This window comes from Calidris pugnax, unplaced genomic scaffold, assembly GCF_001431845.1.
Source record: "Calidris pugnax isolate Ruff unplaced genomic scaffold, ASM143184v1 scaffold124, whole genome shotgun sequence".
Taxonomy (NCBI): domain Eukaryota; kingdom Metazoa; phylum Chordata; class Aves; order Charadriiformes; family Scolopacidae; genus Calidris; species Calidris pugnax.
The window spans coordinates 1,751,089-1,774,873 of NW_015090914.1; the positions used below are offsets into that span (position 1 = coordinate 1,751,089).

Sequence of the window (23,785 nt, forward strand, 5' to 3'; positions counted from 1 at the left end):
TGGGGGGGGGCTGGCCGGCCACGGCGGCTGCCGTCCTCCTGGGCGCCTTCTGCCTCCCCGGGGGGCTGGCCTCCTCCCTGCTCACAGGTAAGGGGGGGCGCGGGGGGGCGCGCAGGTTGCGCGGTGCCCACCTGCCCCCGGGATCCGCCGTCGGGCGCGGGTTGGAGGGGGGGGGGGGGGGGGAACGGCTCTGCCCCATTGCCTGGCTCCATCCGAAAACCGGGGCTGCCCTCGGCCGCCGAGCTACCCTGCAGAAGGTTTGGGGATGGGGATTTTCCCCCCCTTCTCCTGGAGGGTGCTGTATTTTCCGACGGGTGAACCCATTTCTGGTGCGAGGCAGGAGCCGTTAGGTTTGGAGAAGCGATTCCAGCCCCACACACCAGCAGCTCATCAGCGCCAGGGCCATTCAAGGGGTTTCTAATTTGATTCCGTTTGACAGCCAGCCTGCTAATTTGGGCTGGTTTGCCGGTCGGCTGTCACGCATTAGGAGGATGCTTGGTTTGGGGCTCACGCTCTGTCCTCCTGGTCCAGGTCCTCGGGGGCTAACGGACAGTTTTCTGCTGGTTTGGGTGGGCTCTGGGTCTATCGTTATCGACGCGTCCTGCTCTGCATGGAGCACTCGTTATTCTCCACACATCATCCGAGGAGAGAAAAAGCATCCTTTTTAGCTATAACTGGGGCACAAAGAAGGTCTAGATATGTCTGGCAATAAAAGGCCGGTCATTTCCCAGTCCCCTTTGGAATCTTACAGAAAAGCTGAACATCCTTGCTGGTTTAAAATGGGCAAATTGAGGCAAGATTTAAAATTGAAGGCTAAGGCAGGGGTTAAACGGGAGTGCGGCGAGGACAGTTTCCAAAACCAGCTGGAGGAGCTGAAATATGTCCATATTTTAAAATTTTTATTTCTATTTCAGGATCCGTTGCAAAATGTGAAAACGAAGGGGAAATTCTGCAGATACCATTTATCACAGACAACCCTTGTATAATGTGTGTTTGCCTGGTAAGTTTGGTTTTCAGATAGTACGAACATTCAAGCCTGTTCTAAAAGTACCTGCACAGAGAGGGGAATATTTCACATAATCAAATCTTGGGCGCCTCTGTCACCTTTATGTAACACCAGATTATCTCAGAGCTGAGCTAAAGGAGGGTAATCCAATCCATGATCTGGCAATTGTTTCTTTGACTTTAAAACTCTCAGGCACAAAGTTGTACGTGACTTTAATATGACATTGTGAAACCGCATCTACCATCTGAATCCAGAGGGAGGACTTTTTCTTTTTTCCATGAAGTCAAGGGTGCTCACAAAAGTCTTTGCCTGTAGCTCAGCAAAGAGGGTGAAAGGTGAGGTTTGTCCAAGAAGGCCAATGGCATCCTGGTGGGCATCAGGAAGAGTGTGAGCAGCAGGTGGAGGGAGGTCATCCTGCCCCTCTGCTCTGCCCTGGGGAGGCCCCATCTGGAGCACTGGGACCAGTTCTGGGCTCCCCAGTTCCAGAAGGACAGGGAACTGCTGGAGAGGGGACAGCAGAGGCTACAGAGATGATGAGGGGCCTGGAGCATCTCTCTTAGGAGGAAAGGCTGAGGGACTTGGGTCTTTTTAGTCTGGAGAAGAGAAGGCTGAGGAGGGATCTGATCAACACCTATAAATACTTCAAGGGTGGGTGTCAGGAGGATGGGGCTGGTCTTTTTTCAGTGGTGCCCAGGGACAGGACAAGAGGAAATGGGCACAAACTTGAACATAAGAAGTTCTATCTAAACATGAGGAGGAACTTCTTCACTGTGAGGGTGGCAGAGCCCTGGAAGAGGCTGCCCAGGGAGGTGGTGGAGTCTCCTTCTCTGGAGACATTCAAACCCACCTGGACACGTTCCTGTGGGACCTGCTCTGGGTGGCCCTGCTCTGGCAGGGGGTTGGACTAGATGATCTCCAGAGGTCCCTTCCAACCCCATAGCATTCTGTGATTCTATAAAAATGCTACTGCTTTGAGCTCCCATGTGCTTAGTTTCACCTGCTGGTGGCTGAGGGTGCAAGGTGAAGGCTGCAGCACGACTACACGTGCTGTGCTAAGATGACAGTGAAAGCAGAAGGGATGCTTTCCTCACAGCACTTTGTTCCAAGGGTGACACTGCCTGCTGTGCTGGAAACTCAGTGGTTAATAATATCACCAGCTGATACGCATTTTGGGGAGAAACATTCCCTTTCCTTGTAACTCTACTTTGGAGTTAAGCATTTTTGGGAGCAATTCAGCTGGACAAGCCAAGACTTTAGGAGTTATCGAAAAGCAGTTGTTCTAAATAAAACTTCGTACAATATATTTAAAAGAAAGCCATAAACCTTAATTTGCTGTTGAATGCAAAGAAAAGTATAGACCAGAAAGCACTACGCTTTACATTTTGGAACTTATAAAGTAGCTGAATGTACAGAGTGTGTTCTACTTTAGGACTGAAATATCAAGACACCCTCTCCCCCCTTCTATTGTTGCTGTTAATATTATTAGCATTAGCCAGCATTATTTTAAGTCTATAAAAGATTTAAAGAGTTGCTTTCAACTGCCTTTTAGAGGGCAATTTTGGCAACTGAAGGACCCTGATCTTGAGCCCCCAAAGGTTGATGATCTCGCTGCCCCGAGTTCAATAGATTATAAGTGAGACTGGGTGATAACTTTTTAGCTAATCGTGACAGAGAAGAAGTTATTGATCCTTCTGAGTAGAGGGGGATGTGGAAAGGAGGAGCATGGGATGTGGTGAGTAAAGAAATCAAAGGGAAAACAAAAAAAAAGGGCACAAAGCTGTGTTTTATCATGGATCACCTTCCCAAACATGTCTGCCACCACCCTTGCTAATGGAAGCTGGTGTTAACCAGCGAGGAAGCAATTTATCTGTGGAGGAGCAGAAGTTCAGTCTTGGGCATCAGGGCAATAATGCATCAGGGTGAAATACTTGTATTTATAGATCTCTCTAGACCTTGGCTTTATTAAATCAATGAGCACCCTTTTAGTGCCTGAACATGAAGGACTGCAAAAAACATTGGATGTAAGAACTCTAAATCTCTGCGGTTTTTAGGGCATACTTTAGTGAGACGGCAACGGAGGGCGTTTGGCTCCCTTCTGTGCAAGGAGGACGCTACATTTTCTTAAGAGCATGGATGCCTAGAGAGTTACTGGAGTTACTTGCGCCAGATACGCTCCGTTCTCTTTCTGCCAAAGGTTAAATGCAATCTCTGTTTCTTTGAGTTGGAAGCTGGGAGACCTGGTAGAGGAGAAGGAAACCAGTCTGGAGATAATGACTTTAACGCTGTGCAGCATCCAAAGGCAATGACTTATTGGACAGGCAGTTGCTGAAATTTTTGTTGGGGCCTGCCACAAGGGAAAAGATCAATTTTAAGAGGTCTGGGGGGAGCAGAAACGAAAGAAGCGATGGGGTGATTTGTAACCAGGAGGGAAGAGAACCAGATTTCCTTACATCCAGCTAGAAATATTGATTGTTTAATAGCAATTCAGTGAGGAACTTTCTCTGGAAGACTGATCGTACTGTTCAAGGGCAAACCTGATGGATGTTCATATCCTAAGAAGTGAGCAACTAAAAAAGAGAGCTTAATCAGCTGTTCCAGGAAGGAAGCAATCGCTGTCCAGGAGAGGACAGAAAATTCAACAGAAGGCACTTCTGTTAAAAACACCGGTAGAGCAAGTAGGTGAAATATTAGTTTGGATTGTGACAGGTCTCCCCTAGTGGTGATACGTTTCCGTGACTACAAGCTGCCATAAATAACTGCACAAGGTGCAGGTATCTGAAGGGCTCTGGAAAGAGGAGGAATATCTAAATAACTCCCTTCCAGGACTTTCCCATCTCTCAAACGAGAGGAGACAGCATTGAAATGCTGGAACTGACTCACCAAGTGTTTGACAGAGGTTGTGTCCTGCAGGGTGTGGGGATGCATCCGAGAGAGGGGGAGAGAGGGGGACAGTGTGGGCAAAGCAGTCTCCAGCTGTCTCTGAATGGGCTAAGTCCGTCGGGGAGGCAAAGTGAGGGGTAGTACTCTAAGAGCAAATGTGGTAAAAGCTGGAAACTCATAAATTATGAGAGTAAGTTTCAATAACCCAAAAACTGCAAAGAGCAATTACAAATGCAGTTCCTTATACACTGCTGAGAAGTCTTGGTAGGAAGATGAAAACTTGCCTTTTCTCATTGGTTACTGGAGACAGGGTGGACTGATTTTCATGGTAGGAACATGAAAACTTGCCTTTTCTCATTGGTTAGTGGAGACAGGGCGGGCTGATTTTCATGGTAGGAACATGAAAACTTGCCTTTTCTCATTGGTTACTGGAGACAGGGCGGGCTGATTTTCATGGTAGGAACATGAACAGGACCAAGGCAGGTAGAGCAGAGACTGGCTTCTGGGGATGCTGCTTTAATAAAGCTTCTAGCTCTTGTTTTAGAGTTATTGGTAACACAACCCCCTGAATCTTGAATACGAAAAGGACACTGATGGGGATCTCCTAGACTCAGCCAAGTCTAGCTACCAGACAAGATGAGTTCATTCTTCACCAGCTGCTGTAACGTGGGAAGAGAAGTGTGGTGATACGGTAATTGAGGCTGGGGGACATGTGCTGGAGATTTCGTGTATAGTACATAGTAAATCATTCACTTCTAAAGTATAGGTAATGCGTTTCTAATAAAAAGGCAGTGCACCCACCATGAGATAACTCTGTTTTGGACTTCCCTACTTACTGGAATGAAATATGGTGGAGTGCAGAGAACAGCACTGATGCTTGCCCTTAATATAAGGAAAAAGGTAAGACTAAGAGGGTTTATGTGTGTGTGTAAATGTGCACTGTAGCTCTGTACACAAGAATTTCCAGCTGAACAAGGCAGTATGGCTAAAATCTAGAGTACCCTAATTTGTAATTTGTGTGTCTCTACTTTATGGTCTTAATAACGCCCATAAAAATGGTCATTTTTAACATCTGTAAGACAATAGTTTCAATGTGAGCTTTTACAGTTACAACAATTTAGCAATGGTATATTGCTGTCCAACTAATATCTCTGAGACTTAATAAACATGAGTGAATTTGATCTCCAAAAGAACTGGTCATTAATTACAGCTGTCTGCAAGAAATGGCCATTTTATTTGATTTTATTTTGAGAAAAACATCAAAGTCAAAGAAAGATTGTGGTTTATCCACATGGAATTTCTTGTAGGACTGCGGTCTCCTAACTCCTGGTCTAATGGTTTGACAACAAAGCCATCCCTTCTCACTTCATGGACTTTCACTTCCCAAGTGGATGTGGGTGGTACAGTCACAGCACGAATACACTCCTTCTCTTTTTTTCTCTCTCTGACAATGGGCTGACAATGGCCAGGCTGCACAGATGCCAGGTTTTTGGTGCATCTGGTCTCCTGGGTGTGTTCTGAGGCATGGATGGGCAAAGGCAGATTTAAGCTGACTTCATGATCCAGAGGTTTTGAGAACTGTGATTTATGGCTTGCTGTTGCTATCTGCAAAATGCTGTTAGAGCCAATATGCTTTGGTTTTCTGCCCACTTCTACTTCGAATGTCTGTGCTTCCGCATCTCCAAGGAGATAATGCTGTCTCTGGGAAGTTACCACACCACCCTGCTTTCCATAGGGTTTGAGCTACTGGAATGGCACAAAGCAGGCTGAAGGCAACTGGAAGTGCCTGCTTTCTTGTGCATTCACCTTATGTGCTGTTGAACACAGAAACTGGAGAAAGCACTGGCATCCTTAGCACTTGGAGCTAATGGGTAAAACAGAAATACAGAAGTTGTACTGGACAACTGTTGTTCTGAAGCTAGGTCACATAGAAGGTGCAGGTAGGCCTACTTGTGAAGTGCCAGTGTAGCATGGCATGGTTGACTGGCCCATTGCAACCATGCAAGTCTTTATAGCTTTCCATTGTAGTTGAGAAGTCATGGCAGTCCAGTGAAGTTCCCATTGACTGGAAAAGGGGAAACGTAACCCCCATTTTCAGAAAGGGGAAAGAAGGAAGACCCAGGGAACTACAGGCCCAGTTGGTATCAGCTCTGTGTCCCGCAAGCTCATGGAGCGGATCCTCCTGGAACCGGTTGGTCTCAGCTCTGTGTCCCGCAAGCTCATGGAGCGGATCCTCCTGGAATCTCTGCTAAAGCACATGGAAAATAAGGAGGTGATTGGTGACATCCAACACGGCTTCACCAAGGGCAAGTCATGCCTGACAAATCTGGTGGTCTTCTACGGTGGTGCTACAGCATTGATGGAGAGAGAGCAACAGACGTCATCTACCTCGACTTATGCAAAGCTTTGGCACTGTCCCACATGACATCCTGGTCTCTAAATTGGAAAGGCATTTGACTTATGCAAAGCTTTTGACACTGTCCCACATGTCATCCTGGTCTCTAAATTGGAAAGGCATGGATTTGATGGATGGACTACTTGGTGGATAAGGAACTGGCTGGATGGTCACACTCAAAGGGTTGCAGTCAATGGCTCAATGTCCAAGTAGAAACCAGTGGCAAGTGGTGTTCCTCAGGAGTCGGTAGTGGGACCATGTTTGTAGGGGATGTGGATAGTGAGATTGAGTGCACACTCCGCAAGTTTGCTGATGACACCAAGCTGTGTGGTGCAGTCAACGTGCTGGAAGGAAGGGATGCCATCCAGAGGGACCTGGACAGGCTGGAGAGGTGGGCCCGTGCAAGTCTCATGAAGTTCAACCCAGCCAAGTGCAAGGTCCTGCACCTGGACATGGCAATCCCAGGCACAAATACAGGTTGGGTGGATAATGGGTTGAGAGCAGCCCTGAGGAGAAGGGCTTGGGAGTGCTTGTGGGTGAGAATTTTGACATGAACCAGCAGTGTGAGCTGGCAGCCCAGAGAGCCAACTGCACCCTGGGTTGCATCAAAAGAAGCGTGGGCAGCAGGTGGTGATTCTGCCCCTCTGCTCTGCTCTGGTGAGACCCCACCTGGAGCTCTGTGTCCAGCTCAGAAGTCCTCAGGACAGGAAGGACATGGACCAGTTGGAATGAGTCCAGCAGAGGGCCATGAAGATGCTCAGAGGGCTGGAGCACCTCTGCTGTGAGGACAGGCTGAAAGAGTTGGCGTTGTTCAGCCTGGAGAAGAGAAGCTTGGGGGAACCTTATGGCAGCCTTCCAGTACCTGAAGGGGCTACAGGAGAGATGGGGAGGGACTCTTGATCAGGAAGTGTAGCAATAGGATGAGGGGTAACTATTTTAAACTGAAAGAGGGGAGATTTAGATGACATCTCGGGAAGAAATTGTTTGGTGTGAGGGTGGTGAGAGCCTGGCCCAGGTTGCCCAGAGAAGCTGTGGCTGCCCCATCCCTGGAGGGGTTCAAGGCCAGGCTGGATGGGGCTTGGAGCAACCTGGTCTGGTGGGAGGTGTCCCTGCCCAGGGCAAGGGGTTGGAACTCTATAATCTTTAAGGTCTCTTCCAACCCAAACCATTCTATGAAATTATTTTATGCTTAGTGGTCAATAGTAAGAAAATTGCATGTCCTGCTGTTTTCTGAAAATCAAAGTAGTGAAACGGTCGGTAATGAAGTGGTCAGAAAAAAAGTTTGAGTTTTAAAGAACTTGTATGAATTGGCATCGTGAGTATACACAAAAATATATAATCTTGATGATATTCATAATGAGATTATATCGGTTCAGTTTGAGAAATGAATTCTTTTATTCCAGTTATACTTTAAGACTGCAAGGATTTTAACTACATTTCTTAATGCAAATATCCTCTTCTAAAAATATTCTCATACCTCTGTGGGAAAACAAGGTAATTTCAATCTGTAGGAGCACTTCACACACTTTGTGCAGCTTGAAGAACCCAAATATGTCGTGTATGACAGTCAGATCTTTATATTTTAGATGGGAAGGTTTTAGACTGAGGGTAGTGGAGGCATGAGTGAATTTCTGTTAGTAGAAACAAAACATAAAGGTGAAAGCTTAACACATTTTAGTAGATTTTGGGCTTCCTGTATATTGAGGACTTTGAAATGTTAGGGGGGAAATGCTATTAACAAAACATTGGGGAACTTTTGATTAGATTTCTTTTATATGGTGGTCAGCATATAAAATAGGCATGGAATATTTAAGTTCAGCTCTGGTACAGGCATGGTAAATGATCAAGTGCAGCAGAGTTTTTGTTGGTACGGCTTTTTGGCTGGAAGATATCTAAAACTCAAAATAGAAGTAGACTCACACCTGATATTACAGCCTTTGCTTTCAGGAAATATATACCTCAACATACGCGTGGAAAAGACATAAAAATGCTACAGTCCATCGGAAATAGGTGAAATGAGAACCTGTGCGTAGTTACAGGATGAGAATATAAAACCCCACAGAATTAACTGAGCCTGAATTAAACCCCTGAGCACTGAGTTTTCGGAAGGTGAGATGAGCTTGGCATTGACAACGATGACAGAAGGTGGTGCCTGAGGTGGTGAGGAGAGCCTTGTCACTCCATGCTCATTTATTGTCGTTTGCATGGACCCAGAGGACCTTGCCAGAAGCAAGGGGAGGTCCAAGAATAACCTATCCTTTGGCCAGTGGTGGATGTAGTTTTAAAAGGAAGGTACCAAAAATGACAAGTGAGAAGCCAGGAACTGCAAAGAAATTGATAAGTCTACCTCCACTAACGGTGGCCTTCACATTGCAAGAACTTTTTTTATTTATTTCAAGAGAATGAAAAGTTTTGTTTTCGGTGTGTTCTTTGTGGGGAGAAAAGGTCTTTTATTATTTTTTTTTATTATTATTTTTCCGCAATACTTTAGAACAAAGTGAGTTGTGTCAAGAAACGGCTGATAAAAGCCAGTAGTGATCTTGACAAACCACATCTAAACCAGTGCCATTTCCCCCCACCTTTTTTCTTACCCCCTCCTTCCCTCGTGCCTGTGCCTCAAACTTGCCAACTGCACCTGAGGAGTGGTAATCATATGTCTCAACCTTTTATCGCCTAAATCCAGAACAGAAGGAAATAAATGTGGGCCAGAAGGTGTAGTCAAGTGTCAGAAACCTGAGAAAAGTTGGGAGAACGGGAGCGCAGGAAACTAGGAATCAGAGCTTTGGTTTGGCATAAGTTTTAGTCAGCCATTCTGGAGTTGAAATTTCCGCTTTTAAATCCAAATGTGCAATGTAGAATTTGACCGTCGCTCATAAAAAAAAATGATGTTAAATCGGTCATTACAAGATCTAGTTTTCTAACTGGCTTGAGCTGATGGAGGAGTGACACTGAGTTCAAGCAAACCGGAAAACGGTAGAAATAACCTCTGCCCGTGGTTCTCTCTGCACCCTCTTCTCCCCCCCAAAACCACCCATCTCTTCGTTGCAGGCTAAAGGAAGAAAGCTACTAGGTTTGCTGGGGTTCCTCACCTAGAGCATAGCTGGTTTCTGGGGCACAATACACAAATTGAAAGCGTGGAGCCAGCCCGAGAGCAAGTGTTTGACACATGTTCCAGTGAAGATGGCAGTGTTTTAGTACATCAGGATCCAATTGTTGTTGCGTCAAGGTATAATGCGGCCCAGATGACTTTTAGTGGAGTAGTGCATATTAAAAAAAATAATCATCAAACAATTCTTTCATACCTATTTTATTTAATTTAATTTCAATAGTTTACATACATCAGCTACAGAATCTACCCAGGCTGCATCTTCTTTCAATTTCAATAGTCTTGATCTTTAGTACTGTGTAATATAATCAGCTTTCTCTTCACCCACAAAAATAACAAACAGAGAGACAAAAAAGCCTGAGATACAGTAGTGTACTGGTAGTTTTCACCCCCATATTACTGGAAAAGAGAATGCTGTTTTGATCGGTGTTTGAAAGGTTCCTAGAACACAAAATTGCCCCAACATGGTGAAAGCTTTATTAGTTTTTGTCCAATTTAAAAAAGATACAGATGTATATGCCACCTCTTAAATGAAAAAAAAACAAAACAAAACCCAACACCCCACACCCTGAAAACAAACCCTGAAACCAAAAAGCAGTCAAAGCCCCATGTCTGGTGCAGCTGGGTGTCCCACGTGTGCTCTGCCGTGGAGATGCAAGAACAGCGTGTGTATATATGAAGACGGTTTTGCAAATGAGAAGTGAATGCTAGTTAGTTGCTTGATGTGGAGGTGATTGCTTTGGTAGGTTCTCCTGAAGGAAGGTTGAGGTAGATGCAGGTGTACTTGCTCTTAATTCATGCAACACCTTTGTGTAAGACAAGACTTTGGCCTGTCTGGGAATGAAACACAAGCTACCCATGGCAGAAGGTAGTTACTCTAGCTTGACCCTCTAGGTTTCCAATCGCAGCGTTGATACAACGTTCAGGTCAGTTTAGTGCCATGGACAGCTATGGGCAGCCTGGCCAAGTAGTAATGGGTGCAACATCTCATCTCGTTTTTTCCTCTGAGGAAAGAGCATGGATTATATAGTTGGGTGTTGTCTGTGGCATCTCTGGGACCTTTTGAAGTCCACGTTCTGAACTTTGCTTCACGTCCCAGAGCTGCCCCAGAACGTGGCACATCCCCACGCAGGTATGTTTGCCTCCAGCTGGCTTTATTGTGCTTTATTGTGACATTTATTTTGGAGGCACGATGCGCTGTCATATGTGATACAGCTTCTGGGAAGCTGCAGGCTTGAAGAAGCTATTTCATGTTGTTCTCAGACCACATGGGATAGTGAAGAGCTCACTACTGGCACATTTCTAACAGAGAGTCAGCTGCACTGAGCAAACATACACATGCACACAGTGCTGAACTGATTATACGTCTTGGCAAAACCCTTCTGGAAGAGGGCTGGTGGTATGTCACTGTAACAATGATGAAGATCTGGTCCATCAAGGATGGAAATGAGATTCTCTTTGGCATAATTAAACGGTCAGAGAACTCAAATACAAAAGAACATCTTTAAAATGTATAAATAATGTGTGGAAAAATACGAAGGGCACAAAAATGCCATAAACTAAATGGAAAAATGTAATACAAGTTGCAAATGTCTTTGGAATGTGTCTACAGTAAGTGCAAAATGGATCAGTCTAAGTTAAGGCACTTTTTTTTTTTTTATTGCCAATAAGAAAAACATTATTAAAGAGCTGGTCCAATATCAAAATGGCATTTAAAAAGCATACGGTTACCTGTGTATAGTTTTTATTAGCTTTCAAGTTTCTTCCATTGACTTGTTAACGGTCTTTTTAAGAATTATGGTCCTGGAAGTGAATGGTTCACAGTGTCAGTACTTCTGCTGTTCTGCTTTGTGTTGCTATATAAAAATAGATATTTTTTTTTTCCCCCACCCAATATCTGGTTTTATTTCCCCATCATGTTTTAATAGAAATTTTTGAGGGAAGAAAAATATTAAACAACAATCAAAAATATCAAATGAAAACGCAACCTTTTTATATTGAACTTATGGTCAAATAAAAGGCCATTGTGAAGAAAAAACAATATTGTATAAAAAGCTTTTACCTGTAATACTACTATTAAAATGACTATCGTGCTGGTACTTGCTCATATTGTACCTAATAACTGCTGTAATTACTTCCTCTGAGGCCTCTTGACCTCTTCATCTTATGCATTAAGCTGCAGCTAAAAAATTCCTAGTCTGACTCTTTGGCCGATTGAGCTCTGTGCCGCGTTTTGCATCCAAAGTGCTGAGCTCTGGGCCCAAGTACAATGTGGACCCCATCCCTGCTCATCCCCAGGAGCTGACTTTGTGTGTTCAGACCTGGATTTCATAAACCTTTCTGTCTTTCTTTCCCATTAGGTTGTTTTTCCTGCTTTTTTTTTTTTTTTTTCCCTATTTTACCCCTGTGGCTCTAGGTAATGGTTCCAAAATGGGCTATTAAACTAAGACTGTGTACCACCACCTGACTGAAAAAACAGCATGTGTCAGATCATAGAATCATAGCATCATATGGGGTTGGAAGGGACCTCTGGAGATCATCAAGTCCAACCCCCCCACCTAGAGCAGGTTGCACAGGATCTTGTCCAGGCGGATTTTGAATGTCTCCAGAGAAGGAGACTCCAGAGAAGGATGAGAGTCGCATCCTCTTTACTTGTTTCCTCATCTGTTCTACATGTCAACCTCCCGACTGTAGTTTTCGAAGGATGAGAGTTGCATCCTCTTTACTTGTTTCCTCATCTGTTCTACGTGTCAACCTCCCGACTGTAGTTTTCATTTTCTGGATTGTGTCTTAGCTTTTACAGAGAGAGAAGCTTCACGTATCTGTGCCGTAAGGTGCTGTGCCTAAAGGCAGTACTATGAAATAGGATTAGAGTTGGACATCTATTTGTTCTTGTGAGCACAGAGGGTGGAAATGTGATAAAATGCCATTTAGAAAAATAATGCAAGAAGGCTAGTTTTTTGTTTTTTGTTTTTGTTTTTTTTTTCCCCCGGACAAATTGAGGACCTGCTTTAAGTAAACCTTTTTGCAAAGCTTCAATGTTAAAGATTGAACCGGGTCATCTTTAACTCTGCCTTAGATCTGTGCTTACAAGGTGACACTGCCCTTTGCTCCGGGTCAGGTCTGGTTCACGTGGGGCCCTTGCAGTCGGTCTCGTGGTAGCCATGCTGCCTTGTGCGTGCGTAAACCCAGACTGCAGTGTTGAAACTGCCCGTAGATGGGATATTCAGTGCAAAACCCTCAACTGTGTAGGTGCTTCCATTTCAATTTGAAATCTCTCTGTGATGAGCACTGTGTTGGCTTCGATGTCCGGAGCTGTGCCAACCTTGAGAAGTTGAAGGCTGCCATTTCTGCTTCACAAAGAAGACCAGGTATTGCTCAACCCCAGGCTGTTAAGGTGCTCAGTGTAACCCCAGATTTCCCTCTTGGCTGCCAGGCCAGCTACTCCTTTCTCCAGATAGCCATGGTGTGGCTCACCTCCTCTTTCGTGGCTAAAGATTTTGCTTGAGGCATGGAAGCAGTAGCTCTGTCCTCCTTCCCTGGCCAGGAAGATCTGATTTCTCACACCCCATAGGCTAAAAGTTGTGTGTTTGGGGTTTTGTTTTCTTGGTTGGATGGTTTGTTGGTTTTTCAGCTGTTCTTGACATCTTTCTATTCAGCTATATTAAGCGGCTTCAATGGGAATTGGATCTTCCCCAAGGTTTGGAACGATCAAAATGTATTCTGATGACCAGCTCGGGTCGTACATTGGCATCTGTTTTTCTGGTTTGTCTTATGATTTATTAGTGGCTGAAGAATAACAGACCTTGATTGTTCTGAGGTTGTCTCCTCCTCCTGCCTTCTGTATGGGTGGTGATGTGCAGTTGAGGCATGGTCGGGGAGAGATGTGGAAGGGCTGATAAAGGACTGCTTCAAGGCTACGTAGTGGCTCTGGTCTGATTGTGCCCGTTAGCAAAACACCTCCCGGTTGTGTCGCTTGGAAATCATTGGGGCAGGAAGGAGCCAGGCAGGGTGGCTGGGCTGGAGATAAGGCTATTAGCTGAAGGATTGCCTGTGGGACCTGAAATACTGATAAGAGCAGTAGGCTCTCCCACTGCAAAGGAGACCGTTGATCATTTGCTTGAGACAGAGGCTATTTTTTTCACAGCTGACCATTTTCGTATTTAGCCTTTACCATGCCCCCTCCAAATGCTGGGTTCTGGGGGGAGCTGGAGCAGTTAACTGGGTTAGGTGGATTGGTGATTCAATCTGGCAAACGCTTTTTATTAAAACAAATGAATAAAATTATTTCAGCAGGCAGCACGCAAGCTTTTTCAGCCTGTAAACTGAGGGTTGGTGGATGGGTTGTTTGTCAAAGCCGTGGATAAAAAAATGCTAGACATTTAAAATCATTATACATTAAAATGTTGCTGGTGCAGCAGTCTGAGAAGCCTTTTTAACAGCTGCGTGCTGGAGGCATAGTTTGTGTGTGATCTAAACCCATCAAGCATTTTTGGAGAAGCTTGCTGAGGTGGACATTTAGGATGCAGCGTGGTGCACTGATGCTGAACCAGAGCTTGTTGAACATGAAAACGCAGAGGAAACAGAAGCAGCGTGCAATTTGTATAGCTTCTGGAAAAACGTCCGAATTAATTTGGCAAGTTTTCCAATCCTCAAGCAAAAACTCTTTGACCCAGAAGTCTGATGGAAATTTCAAAAGTGCCTGGAACTTTAGGCCATGAGAGCAAGAAATTCAAGTGGCTTTATGTACTTGTTGTTACATGAAGGTTACATATTCAGTGCCTAAAACTGTACATGATTGTTTTTGTATAAAAAATGAATACCTTTGATGTCATCAGGTTTCTTGGCATAATTAATCCAGTCCACATATGGAGATATACAAAGGAAAAAAACAAGCAAAGCATCTACAGCAAAAGGTAGGTTTTCTGGGAGGCAGCCACATGGAGAGATGAGCAGGCAGCTCCAGCCTGTTCGCTGGATGTTCCCTCTTAGATACAAGACATCACCAAAACTACTGGTGAGACACAGCTTTGGTTGAGAGGACCTGGGTGTGATGTGGCGCCAGGAAAGCTACTACTGTGTGTCTGTGGATCACCTGTGACTTTGGCTGTAAGGTACTGTTACCATCAAAGGATTTAGGTTAACCCACTGGGTAATGCTTAGGTAGCTGTCTTGTTTCCTCCTTTGCGAAGACAACTCAGAACAGGGATTTCTTACAGCCAACATGCCTAGAGAAAAGGGGGTTGAGAGAAGACCTTCTCACTCTCTACAACTCCCTGAAAGGAAGGTGTAGAGAGGTGGGGGTCAGTCTCTTCTCCCAAGTCACAGGCGATGGGACAAGAGGAAATGGCCTCAAGTTGCACCAGGAGGGGTTCAGATTGGAGATTAGGAAACATTTTTACACTGAAAGGGTTCTTAAGCCTTGAAATGGGCTGCCCAGGGAAGTGGTTGAGGCACCATCCCTGGAGGTGTTCAAAAGACAGGTTGACGTGGTGCTGGGGGACATGGTTTAGTGATGGTTTTTATCAGAATTAGGTTGATGGTTGGACTAGATGATCTTCAAGGTCCCTTCCAACCTAGATGATTTTATGATTCTATGCTGAGCAGAGAGATGACCGGAGCTGCTGAGTATGAGGCCCTACCCTAAACCCCTCTCTCTGTTTTGAGGCCAAGTTCCTCATTCTGTGCCCTTCAGGGTTCAGTGCTCTGTCCTGGGTGACAGGACCATCTCCTCTTATGTCATACAGCTTAGTAGTTGGAGCCTGTGGGAGAAAAAGCAGTTGCTTGTAAAGTACATCAAGAGTCATTGATGCAGAAATTAGTGATCTCATCTTGGTTAGGAAAGTTCCTGCTCTTCTCTAGGCTGGAGGAGTGTGTTTCAATTGCCCACGTAAAACACGGCAGAGTGGATGGGCTGGATGAAATGTTGTTCTTCTTCCAACCCAGATTGGGCTATGACTTGGCAACGAGAGCCTTCTCTTATTGCAGAGGAAGGTATAGTTAGTAAAAAAGTAAGTTTCTAAGACCTCAGCTAGATACTTTTTAGTTTTCTTCGGTTCAGCCCCAGGTTCTCATTTTTACATGGCACTTGAGTCTCTCATCATAAAGAGCCCTCCTTATGCTGAAGATGTGAAACTTTTGGATTTGAGACCACCTTTCCCACCTCCCCCATGTTTCTGCCCCAGCTGCCCAGGCAGTGGCTTTGCTGCCTGAGTTCTTGCTCTTCAAAGAGAACGGTGCTGTCCCACACAATGAAATCATCTCTGGCTTCCTCATGAGTGCTGTGGACTTCCAGCCAGATATAATCCCTTTCCTGACATTTGGGTCTCATTAATTGGGTTAACAAGATGCTATCTGCGCTCCATACTTATGTAAATATAACCCGCTAGCAAAGATCTTAATGGCACCTGATACATCACGCTGCCTTTACATCTATCAAGAGGTACCACGGCAGGAGTCGTTTCTAAAAACAGGTTGTGTTCTTGTTCCCATGGGTCCCTTTATAAGCCATAAGAAATGCTGGTGGTCAAGGCCAACCCTTCAGATGTCTTTAAAGTGTCCCACTGGTGACGGAAAATCACTTTGTCAAGATGACAAATGGCTTGTGCATACCCCATTCACCTCATAGCTTCGCTCCAATGTCAGCTCCATTTACTTGTCAGAAACAGGTAGTTTTTTTTAACTTGTAAAAAGTACGTAAGTGGGGCAGGGGAAAGGAAGGAGTGAAGGGAACACAGGCTGAGGAAAAATCTGCTTGTATGGCTTCTATTCAGCGTGTTATTGCAGTTGAGATTCGCGAGCTTTGGACGTAGCAGAATCTGTTTGATTATACATGTACAAAACAGAAAGAAGGGAATTTGCTTTTGAGAAGTGAGAACTGTCCCTGCAGGGCTATGATTATGCAGAAACATGTTTTAATCACTGGATTTTTCAAGCAGAAAGCGGTTATGCAATATTAGTTTCTTATTTTGGACAGCCAATTTCTTTCCCAAGCACCCTTTAAAAATAACTATTTAATTAACTGGGTCTACCCAGTACAGAGGGCATTGTGATGTGTCTGCACGGAGAATCTCAGCTCAAACCTCTGAACCCACGTGGGTGGTTTCATTGACTGCAGTGGCGTTGTCATGTGTCTGAGTGATGGCTGCTGTGAATGGGGGCTGCTACATCTCACCCAAAAGCAGCCAGGGCCAGGCCACAGAACGTGGCCAAAGTCAGCTCAAGGACTGTGAAAGTGACTTTGACAGCTTTGGCTTTTAGTTTCCTCTCAATGACTTCCATATTGCTTTTGCTTAGTTTACAAGTCAAAAATTTTCTTTCTCTCCTGGAGGCCACAGCGTTGGCTGAAGTTCTGAAAGTCACAGTCTGAACTTGATTTGGCAATGCGGTTGATTGCACCAAAGGAAAGCTTATTCCACCTCCTTTCTTTGCATCTGATGGAGGCTTTGCATCCATCACAAGTTTGAGTGGGTATGAAATAGAGACACATAGAAATGAGATGTGTCAAATCCAGCAGAAGTAGGGAGGTGATTGCCCCCCCGTACTCAGCACTGGGGAGGCCACACCTTGAGTATTGCATCCAGTTTTGGGCACCTCAATAAAAGAGAGAGATCTGGAGGTGCTGGAGCGGGTGCAGAGGACGACAACGAAGCTGGTGAGGGGCCTGGAGAATAAATCTGATGAAGAGTGATTGAAGGAGCTGGGACTGTTTAGTTTGAGGAAGAGGAGGCTGAGGGGAGACCTCACCACTCTCTATGACGACTTGGAAGGCCATTGTAGAGAGGTTGGTGCTGGTCTGACTTGGAAGGACATTGTAGAGAGGTTGGTGCTGGTCTCTTCTCACAGGTCATTAGCGATAGAACAAGAGGGAATGGCTTCAAGCTCCAACAGGGGAGGTTTAGACTGGACATGAGGAAACAATTCTTCACAGAAAGAGTGGTCAGACACTGGAATAGGCTGCCCAGGGAGGGGGTTGAGTCACCATCCCTGGATGTGTTTAAGAGTCCTTTAGATGTGGTGTTGGGGGATATGGTGTAGGGGAGAACTTTGTAGAGTAGGTTTGATGGTTGAACTCAATGATCCCAAGGGTCTTTTCCAACCTGAATGATTCTATGATTCTATGTTTCTAAATAAAACATCTTTGTGGCATAGCTTTTTCTGAATAAGTTCTCCCATGGCCAGAGCCTTCTCTTTCTGGCACCAATTGGACAAAGCTCACTTGAGGATGACGGCTGTCCCAAACTGTCCATGAGTTAGGATTCCTGCTTGCCCCCAGAGATGTTACCAGCACAGAGCAGTTGCAGCAAAAAGGAGTGAGCCCCAGTGAGCTGAAGACAGTGTTAAAAGACCCTGAAAGCCCTTGCCCCCTTCAAGGAGCACTGGTTGAAATGCTCTTGGACCTTGTTTCTTCCTGCTCCTCTGTGCAGACAGACGAGCTGGTGGCTGCCCCTTCTCTCTGCCGACCGCCCTGACTAACCTCCTGGTTTTTTTTTTTTCTTATTACCACGATGTAGCCCAGGCAAGATCACATAAGAAAACAAACACAGGGTCAGTGCTCAGTTTACTTGTGGGTTCATTAAAGCAGCAGTGTCTGGAGGCCTTCTTGCCTAAGTAATTTTATAATAGAAAACAGACTCTTGTTGCTTTCTTTTGGGCTACTATTTTTATTTGGTTGTTGTTCCTCAAGCGTTTTGGTCCTGTTTCAAAACTTGCTTCAATTAAATGAAGAGAGTTTTGTTGGTTTTTTTTTTTTTTTGGTGCTTTCCAGTTTAAAGGCTGTGCTACTACTGTGAAACTTCTAGGAGTCCTTTGGATTATGAGGATGGGATTGACAGGGATTTTCCTAACAAAAGTACATTAAAAAAACAATGTGTAGATTAAATATTTGGAAGAAAATAAAAAGCTTTCCCCCTTCTCTCCCCCAGCTGAGATCTCCTGTTGCTGCTTCTGGCATGCATCACATCTTTGAGGATACAGTATCATGAGAAAACTGTCACTTGGTGATGTATTAGGGTAATATATCATGAGAGCATCGTTTCTTTAGAGGATATGGGCAGTAAAAGACATGATTCTGGCCAGACAGAGCAGCAGGGGACCTTGCTGTTTTTTCTTCCCTTTTCTTTAATCTAGCCCTGTTTTTGTGTTGTACAGAAGTGAGTTTCTTCATGGGATATGACTTGTTGCAGAGTAAGTTAGGAGGCCCATTGGGCTTTTTAAACTCTTTAAGAAGTACATGGTCTCAAGGGCTGCTTTGTTCTAAGTTTTTAGAACAGGCTCAAGCCCAAAACTTGGATTTGCCTAAATCTCCAGTGTAAGGGTTGAGTAAGCAGTCTTCAGACAGAGAAGGCAATAAAGATGCAATGACAGGTAACTATTGTTTGGATAATGTATTTCTAGAGTTAGCCTATCAAAATGTGATGAAACAATATTTATATTAAAAAAAAAAACCAGTCAATGCATCTCTTATAAATAAATGCCAGATGAAGTTTTAATTCACATCAGCAGAAGAAAAAATACTATCGATTGGTATTCAGTCTGTAATAGAAAACACAGTTATCTCCTTCAAAATCAGGAACTCTGAACTGATGGACTTAGATTTTGATGTACTATTTTTTTATTGTTTTAACAGTTTTGTTTTTCTCTCATTGGCAATGTCTGCTGGGAGACAAGGTGAACACAGTCTGTAGGACCAGACCAGGATGTCAGTAGTTAAGAAACAAAAGTAGAGCATTTTTAGAACACTCTTTTGATGTGTTAATTTTTGAGATGGGACAGAACGTGGTACCATGGCTTGAACTAAAATTTGTTGAATTCCAATGATTTAATAATTTATTTTAAACTTTTGGCACGATCTGCTTTCCCCTCTATTAAACTAGCTTGATACTTCATCAGTGTCGTCTTTGACAATTTTGGGGGCTAGAATTTACTTAGAGTGTTTTCACACCAGCTTGGTTCAGGGATGACATGAGCACACTCCTTCTCCTCCAAGCCATCCTGTGGCACTTGAGGAGGGTCAGTGGGGCAGCACGTCCAGGAGCTGATACACCCAGGGCAGCAATGCTGGCTCCAGCCGTGTGCAGGTGGCCTCCGGATCGAGCTAAGGTAGCAGAAGGTTTTATGGCCTTAAACTTCCTGTTCCTTCCCTGGGAGAATGAATTCTGCCCCATTGGTTTCAGTCAGGCTTGGCTGGACCACGCTTTCAAGACCACTCATTTCACTCAAAATGGGTTGAGCAGTGATGGTCTGAGAAGTTTTGCTGGCTGATCTGAATGGCTGGGAACATCCATCAATGAGTAGATTGTAAGCCTATGGGGCTGGGGCAGCGAGCCATAACCTTTTCCAACAGCACCTGAGCACCCTGAGCTTCAAATCAGAAGGTATTGCCTGTGACTACTGGTTTCTGAGATCCTGGAATCAGATTTGGGTGACTGATAATTAATAGAATTTTTTTATTGACGAGGTAGAAAAAAACTTTAGTTTGTTTTTGCTGTTGTTTAAAAACACATTTAAAATTCATGGGAAATCTGTGCAGTTTTAGTGCATGCATCTCGTGAAATGCAGAGGTGTGGTGTCCCACAAGAACCCCAGGTGTACCCCTTCCCTGAAACACAGCACCTCGACTACTACAGGTAGTTTTTGGGCTACAGCAGGGACTTGTGAAGACGCACCTCAACTACTACAGGTAGTTTTTTGGGCTACAGCAGGGACTTGTGAAGACTGTGTCCCTTGCTGCTGGAAGACCATCACGCTGCTTTGTTGACAGGTGAAAGAGTTTTGCCTTTAACTTTACAGCTGCAGAGCTCCAGCCCAAAGTGCCAGCCAGGGGCAGAGGCAGGGAGATGGAGAGATGACCAGCCCAGGTCCTGCTCTGGCTTTATCTGCTGTCACGGTCATTTTGTCTGGCTGTGTCTTTTTCACTGTCCCGCTTTGACGTAAAACAGAACCAATTTTCTGTTCTGTAATTTTACATCTTAGCTAGGCCTCTTCCAACTCTCTGAAATTAATGACATACTATGGAGAAAGCTGCCCGTTCTCAGAGTGATCAGACCAATGTTTGTGCTACACACCAAGGAACGGTGTGCAGAGAGGCCCTTGCTCATACTGATTGCTGTAACAGCCAAGGTCAGCCAGTTCTGTTATTTGCCCCATTGGAGGGTCAGAAACATAAAAAGTGTGGAGAGGTCACATCTGTGGGGAGGAGGGGACAGGAGAGGTGACCCCAAACCTGACCAACAGGGTGTTCCATCCCATCTGCTCCAAGCTCAGTGTAAAGGCTGAGGGATCAAAGGGTCAACTCTCTTCTTCAATGGCTAATGTCCAAAGAGGACCCTGTCTGTTCATCCACCTTTGATCCCCATCCGTGTGTTCCTGACTCCAGATCTGGAACCCAGTTCCCATCCATCGCCGAGTCCAGACTGGGACTTCCCCACTGCCTGCCGGTGACGTCATACTGGGAACTTGATATGTTTTTGTATATATTGTATCTATTCATACTTTTTTTGTATATTTTGTATATATTGTATCTATTTCATTATTTCCTTTTTTTTAAATTTTAATATTAATACTTCATTAAAGTAGGTTAGTTTTTTCCTAAACTCATCAATCTCCTTATCTCTTCCTCTCCACTCTTTTTGAGGCTGGGGGTGGAAAGCCCATCTATCAGTGTGGTTTGGCTAAATTTGGCCGAAACCACGACAGTCGCTGAGCTCACCGGAGCAGGGATGTGCTTCTGTGATGTCTGCTGTAAGGGGACCCTGATCCCTGAGGCAGCCTCAGCCGTTTAACGCAAACATTAACACAAACATGTGAAAAAGGAAGAAAGTGCCTTCTTTTCAGCACAGCAGTGCGGTGGGCTGCTGTCAGGGAGGGTCGGGATGGCAGCAAGGCCTCCGAGGTCACATTCCTCGTGCTGGTGAACATCATTAAGCACAGTGGGGAAACAAAATAAATATATAAATCTGTTCATTCCATAAAGGGTTTTGAGTGATGTGTCCTGAATGACTCGCAGACACTCGTGCCTTCCTCGCAGTGGTGGGGAATACCCGTTTGCAGGGAAATCTCAGAATCTTAGATCTCAGGAAGAAATTTTTTACTATGAGGGTGGTGAGAGCCTGGCCCAGGTTGCCCAGAGAAGTTGTGGCTGCCCCATCCCTGGAGGGGTTCAAGGCCAGGCTGGATGGGGCTTGGAGCAACCTGGTCTGGTGGGAGGTGTCCCTGCCCAGGGCAGGGGGTTGGAACTCGATGATCTTTGAGGTCCCTTCCAACCCTAACCAATCTATGATTCTATGATTCTATGAAATTTGGTGTTATCTTTCAGCAGGGCCTTCGTTTTAATCTTCTTTCCTAGGGAGTGGTGAGAACTGGAATTACAAAGGGGGTGGTTGATGGTGGTGGAACGCGCCACCGCAAGGAGAGCTGCAGCCTCCTCCCTGCTTGCCCTCGGAGAGGCCAGATAAGCTAAAGAGATTACAGGGGTGGAGGGGATAAATCCAAGGCTACCGTGTGCTCTGCTCAGAAAAGGAAAAGGAGTCTCTGTGGACTGAACTGGCATATTTTGTTCCGGATGAAATGCCATCATTTGTGTCTAATGCAGTTCGTGCTGAAATCGTGGACTGAACTGGCATATTTTTTTTCCTGATGAAATGCCACCATTTGTGTCTAATGCAGTTCGTGCTGAAATCACGGTCATGTTGTGCCGTGTGCAGGGACCTGAGGCTGAGAGTCTGAAGCTTATATTTGGCTTCACTCCTTTGAGTTGTCCTGTTGAATTTGAAGATGTGCTTAAAATAATAGGACTTGGGACTACGGGGGCGAAGCCGATGCCCTGGTGTTTGTAGGTTTATATGGGTAAACAGAACTATCGCTTTGCAGAACACAGGCATTGTTTCATAGGGAAATATTTTTTTCCAAAAACACACCCAGCGTGCTAACCCATTTTTGTTATTGTACCCACAAAATTTGTTTTCGCAAGGGAAAAAACCGCCGGCAGATAATTGGAGGGGAGCAAGGGAAATGAGACGTTTTTCTCACCTCCCTCGACGGCGGTTCGAAATGTCTGCAAACGCCTCTCCTTGGGGAGTGGTGTCTCCTCCCCACAGCCAGATTGTGTGGCCCTTGCTCCGGTGGAGAGGTGCTCATGGCAGGCAGCAGTCCCACAGTATCAGCAGGGGGGTTGCTTGCTTGCATCAACTCCACCAATTAAAGGGGAGTTTGTAGATTGGACCCGAGACGGCGAGTTCCAAGAAGGAGTGCCAAAGGAGCAAGGGTAGTATTTTCAGAAAGTGCCTCAGGATTTGTCTAGATGATGAGTTACGCGCGTGTCTGAGCCTGTTCTCAAGTTCAAGTTGGCCCGAAACGGGGGCTGTCTGCACACAAGCATAGATAAGAGAGGTGCAGGCGTGCACTTGGGTGCCTGGTGCTCCCAAGCTTCACTGAAGGACAGAGCCCGTGGCCAGCGCTTCTCCAGCGCTTTGGGACAGGGAACTACTGGAGAGAGTCCAGTGCAGGGCAACAAAGATGATTAAGGGATTGGAGCATCTCCCTTATGAGGAAAGGTTCAAGGATCTGGGGGTCTTTAGCCTGGACAAGCGAAGGCTGAGGGGAGACCTTATTTATGTTTATAAGTATCTAAAGGGTGAATTGAAGGATGTTGGAGCTGGACTCTTTTCAGTGGTTTCCAGTGACAGGACGAGGGGCAACGGGCTCAAGCTGGAACATGGGAAGTTCCATTCAAATATGAGAAAAAACTTGTTTGGGGTGAGGGTGGCAGAGCCCTGGCAGAGGCTGCCCAGGGAGGTGGTGGAGTCCCCTTCTCTGGAGATCTTCAAGCCCCACCTGGATGCTCCTGAGTGATGTGCTCTAGGTGTTCCTGCTTTAGCAGGGGAGTTGGACCAGATGATCTCTAGAGGCCCCTGTGTCTGAGCCTGCCCTGTGCCACGCGGTGGAGGTGTCACCTCCGTAACTTGAGTGCACTTGTTTCAGTAATTTTAAAAGGCTTTTTCTTCCCCTGAGAGAAGAAAAACTTGTATGTGCCCATTTGGAAGCTGTATCCCAAACTCTCCCCCAGGACAGCTTCTGCCTTGTTTGAAAACTGTTTTGGGGGATGATCCCACAGGCTTCTGCTGGCAGAAATTTAAGGACACTCAAACTACTCCTATCAGAGTTAGTAGTAGGACTGAGATGAATAACAGTAAAAAATTAACGTTTTCAGGATTAGCCATTAATTGTCATTTGTATTTCTACCTCATCTGTCCCTGTTACTTTTATTATTTTTCACTCCACAGCCTTTTTTTTTTTTGTTAAATGCAAGTTTAAACAACATTTTTCCTATTCGATATAAATAGTTAATAACCTCAGGGTATCAGAAATTCAGTGTGAGCCTCCTAAAAGCATTTTCAAT

At 45.1% G+C, this 23,785-nt stretch overlaps 1 protein-coding gene across 1 annotated transcript in view; it reads left to right on the forward strand.

Moving 5' to 3' along the window:
- Positions 1 to 5: 5 nt before the first annotated feature.
- BMPER (BMP binding endothelial regulator) overlaps positions 6 to 23,785 on the forward strand; it is a gene marked incomplete at its 5' end in the record, with an annotated part of 173,056 nt that continues 149,276 nt past the window's right edge. Inside the window, 2 exons of the mRNA XM_014949436.1 lie at positions 6 to 87; positions 915 to 1,000. Of these exons, the coding sequence (XP_014804922.1) occupies positions 6 to 87; positions 915 to 1,000 (168 nt within the window). The remainder of the gene's footprint in view (positions 88 to 914; positions 1,001 to 23,785) is intronic.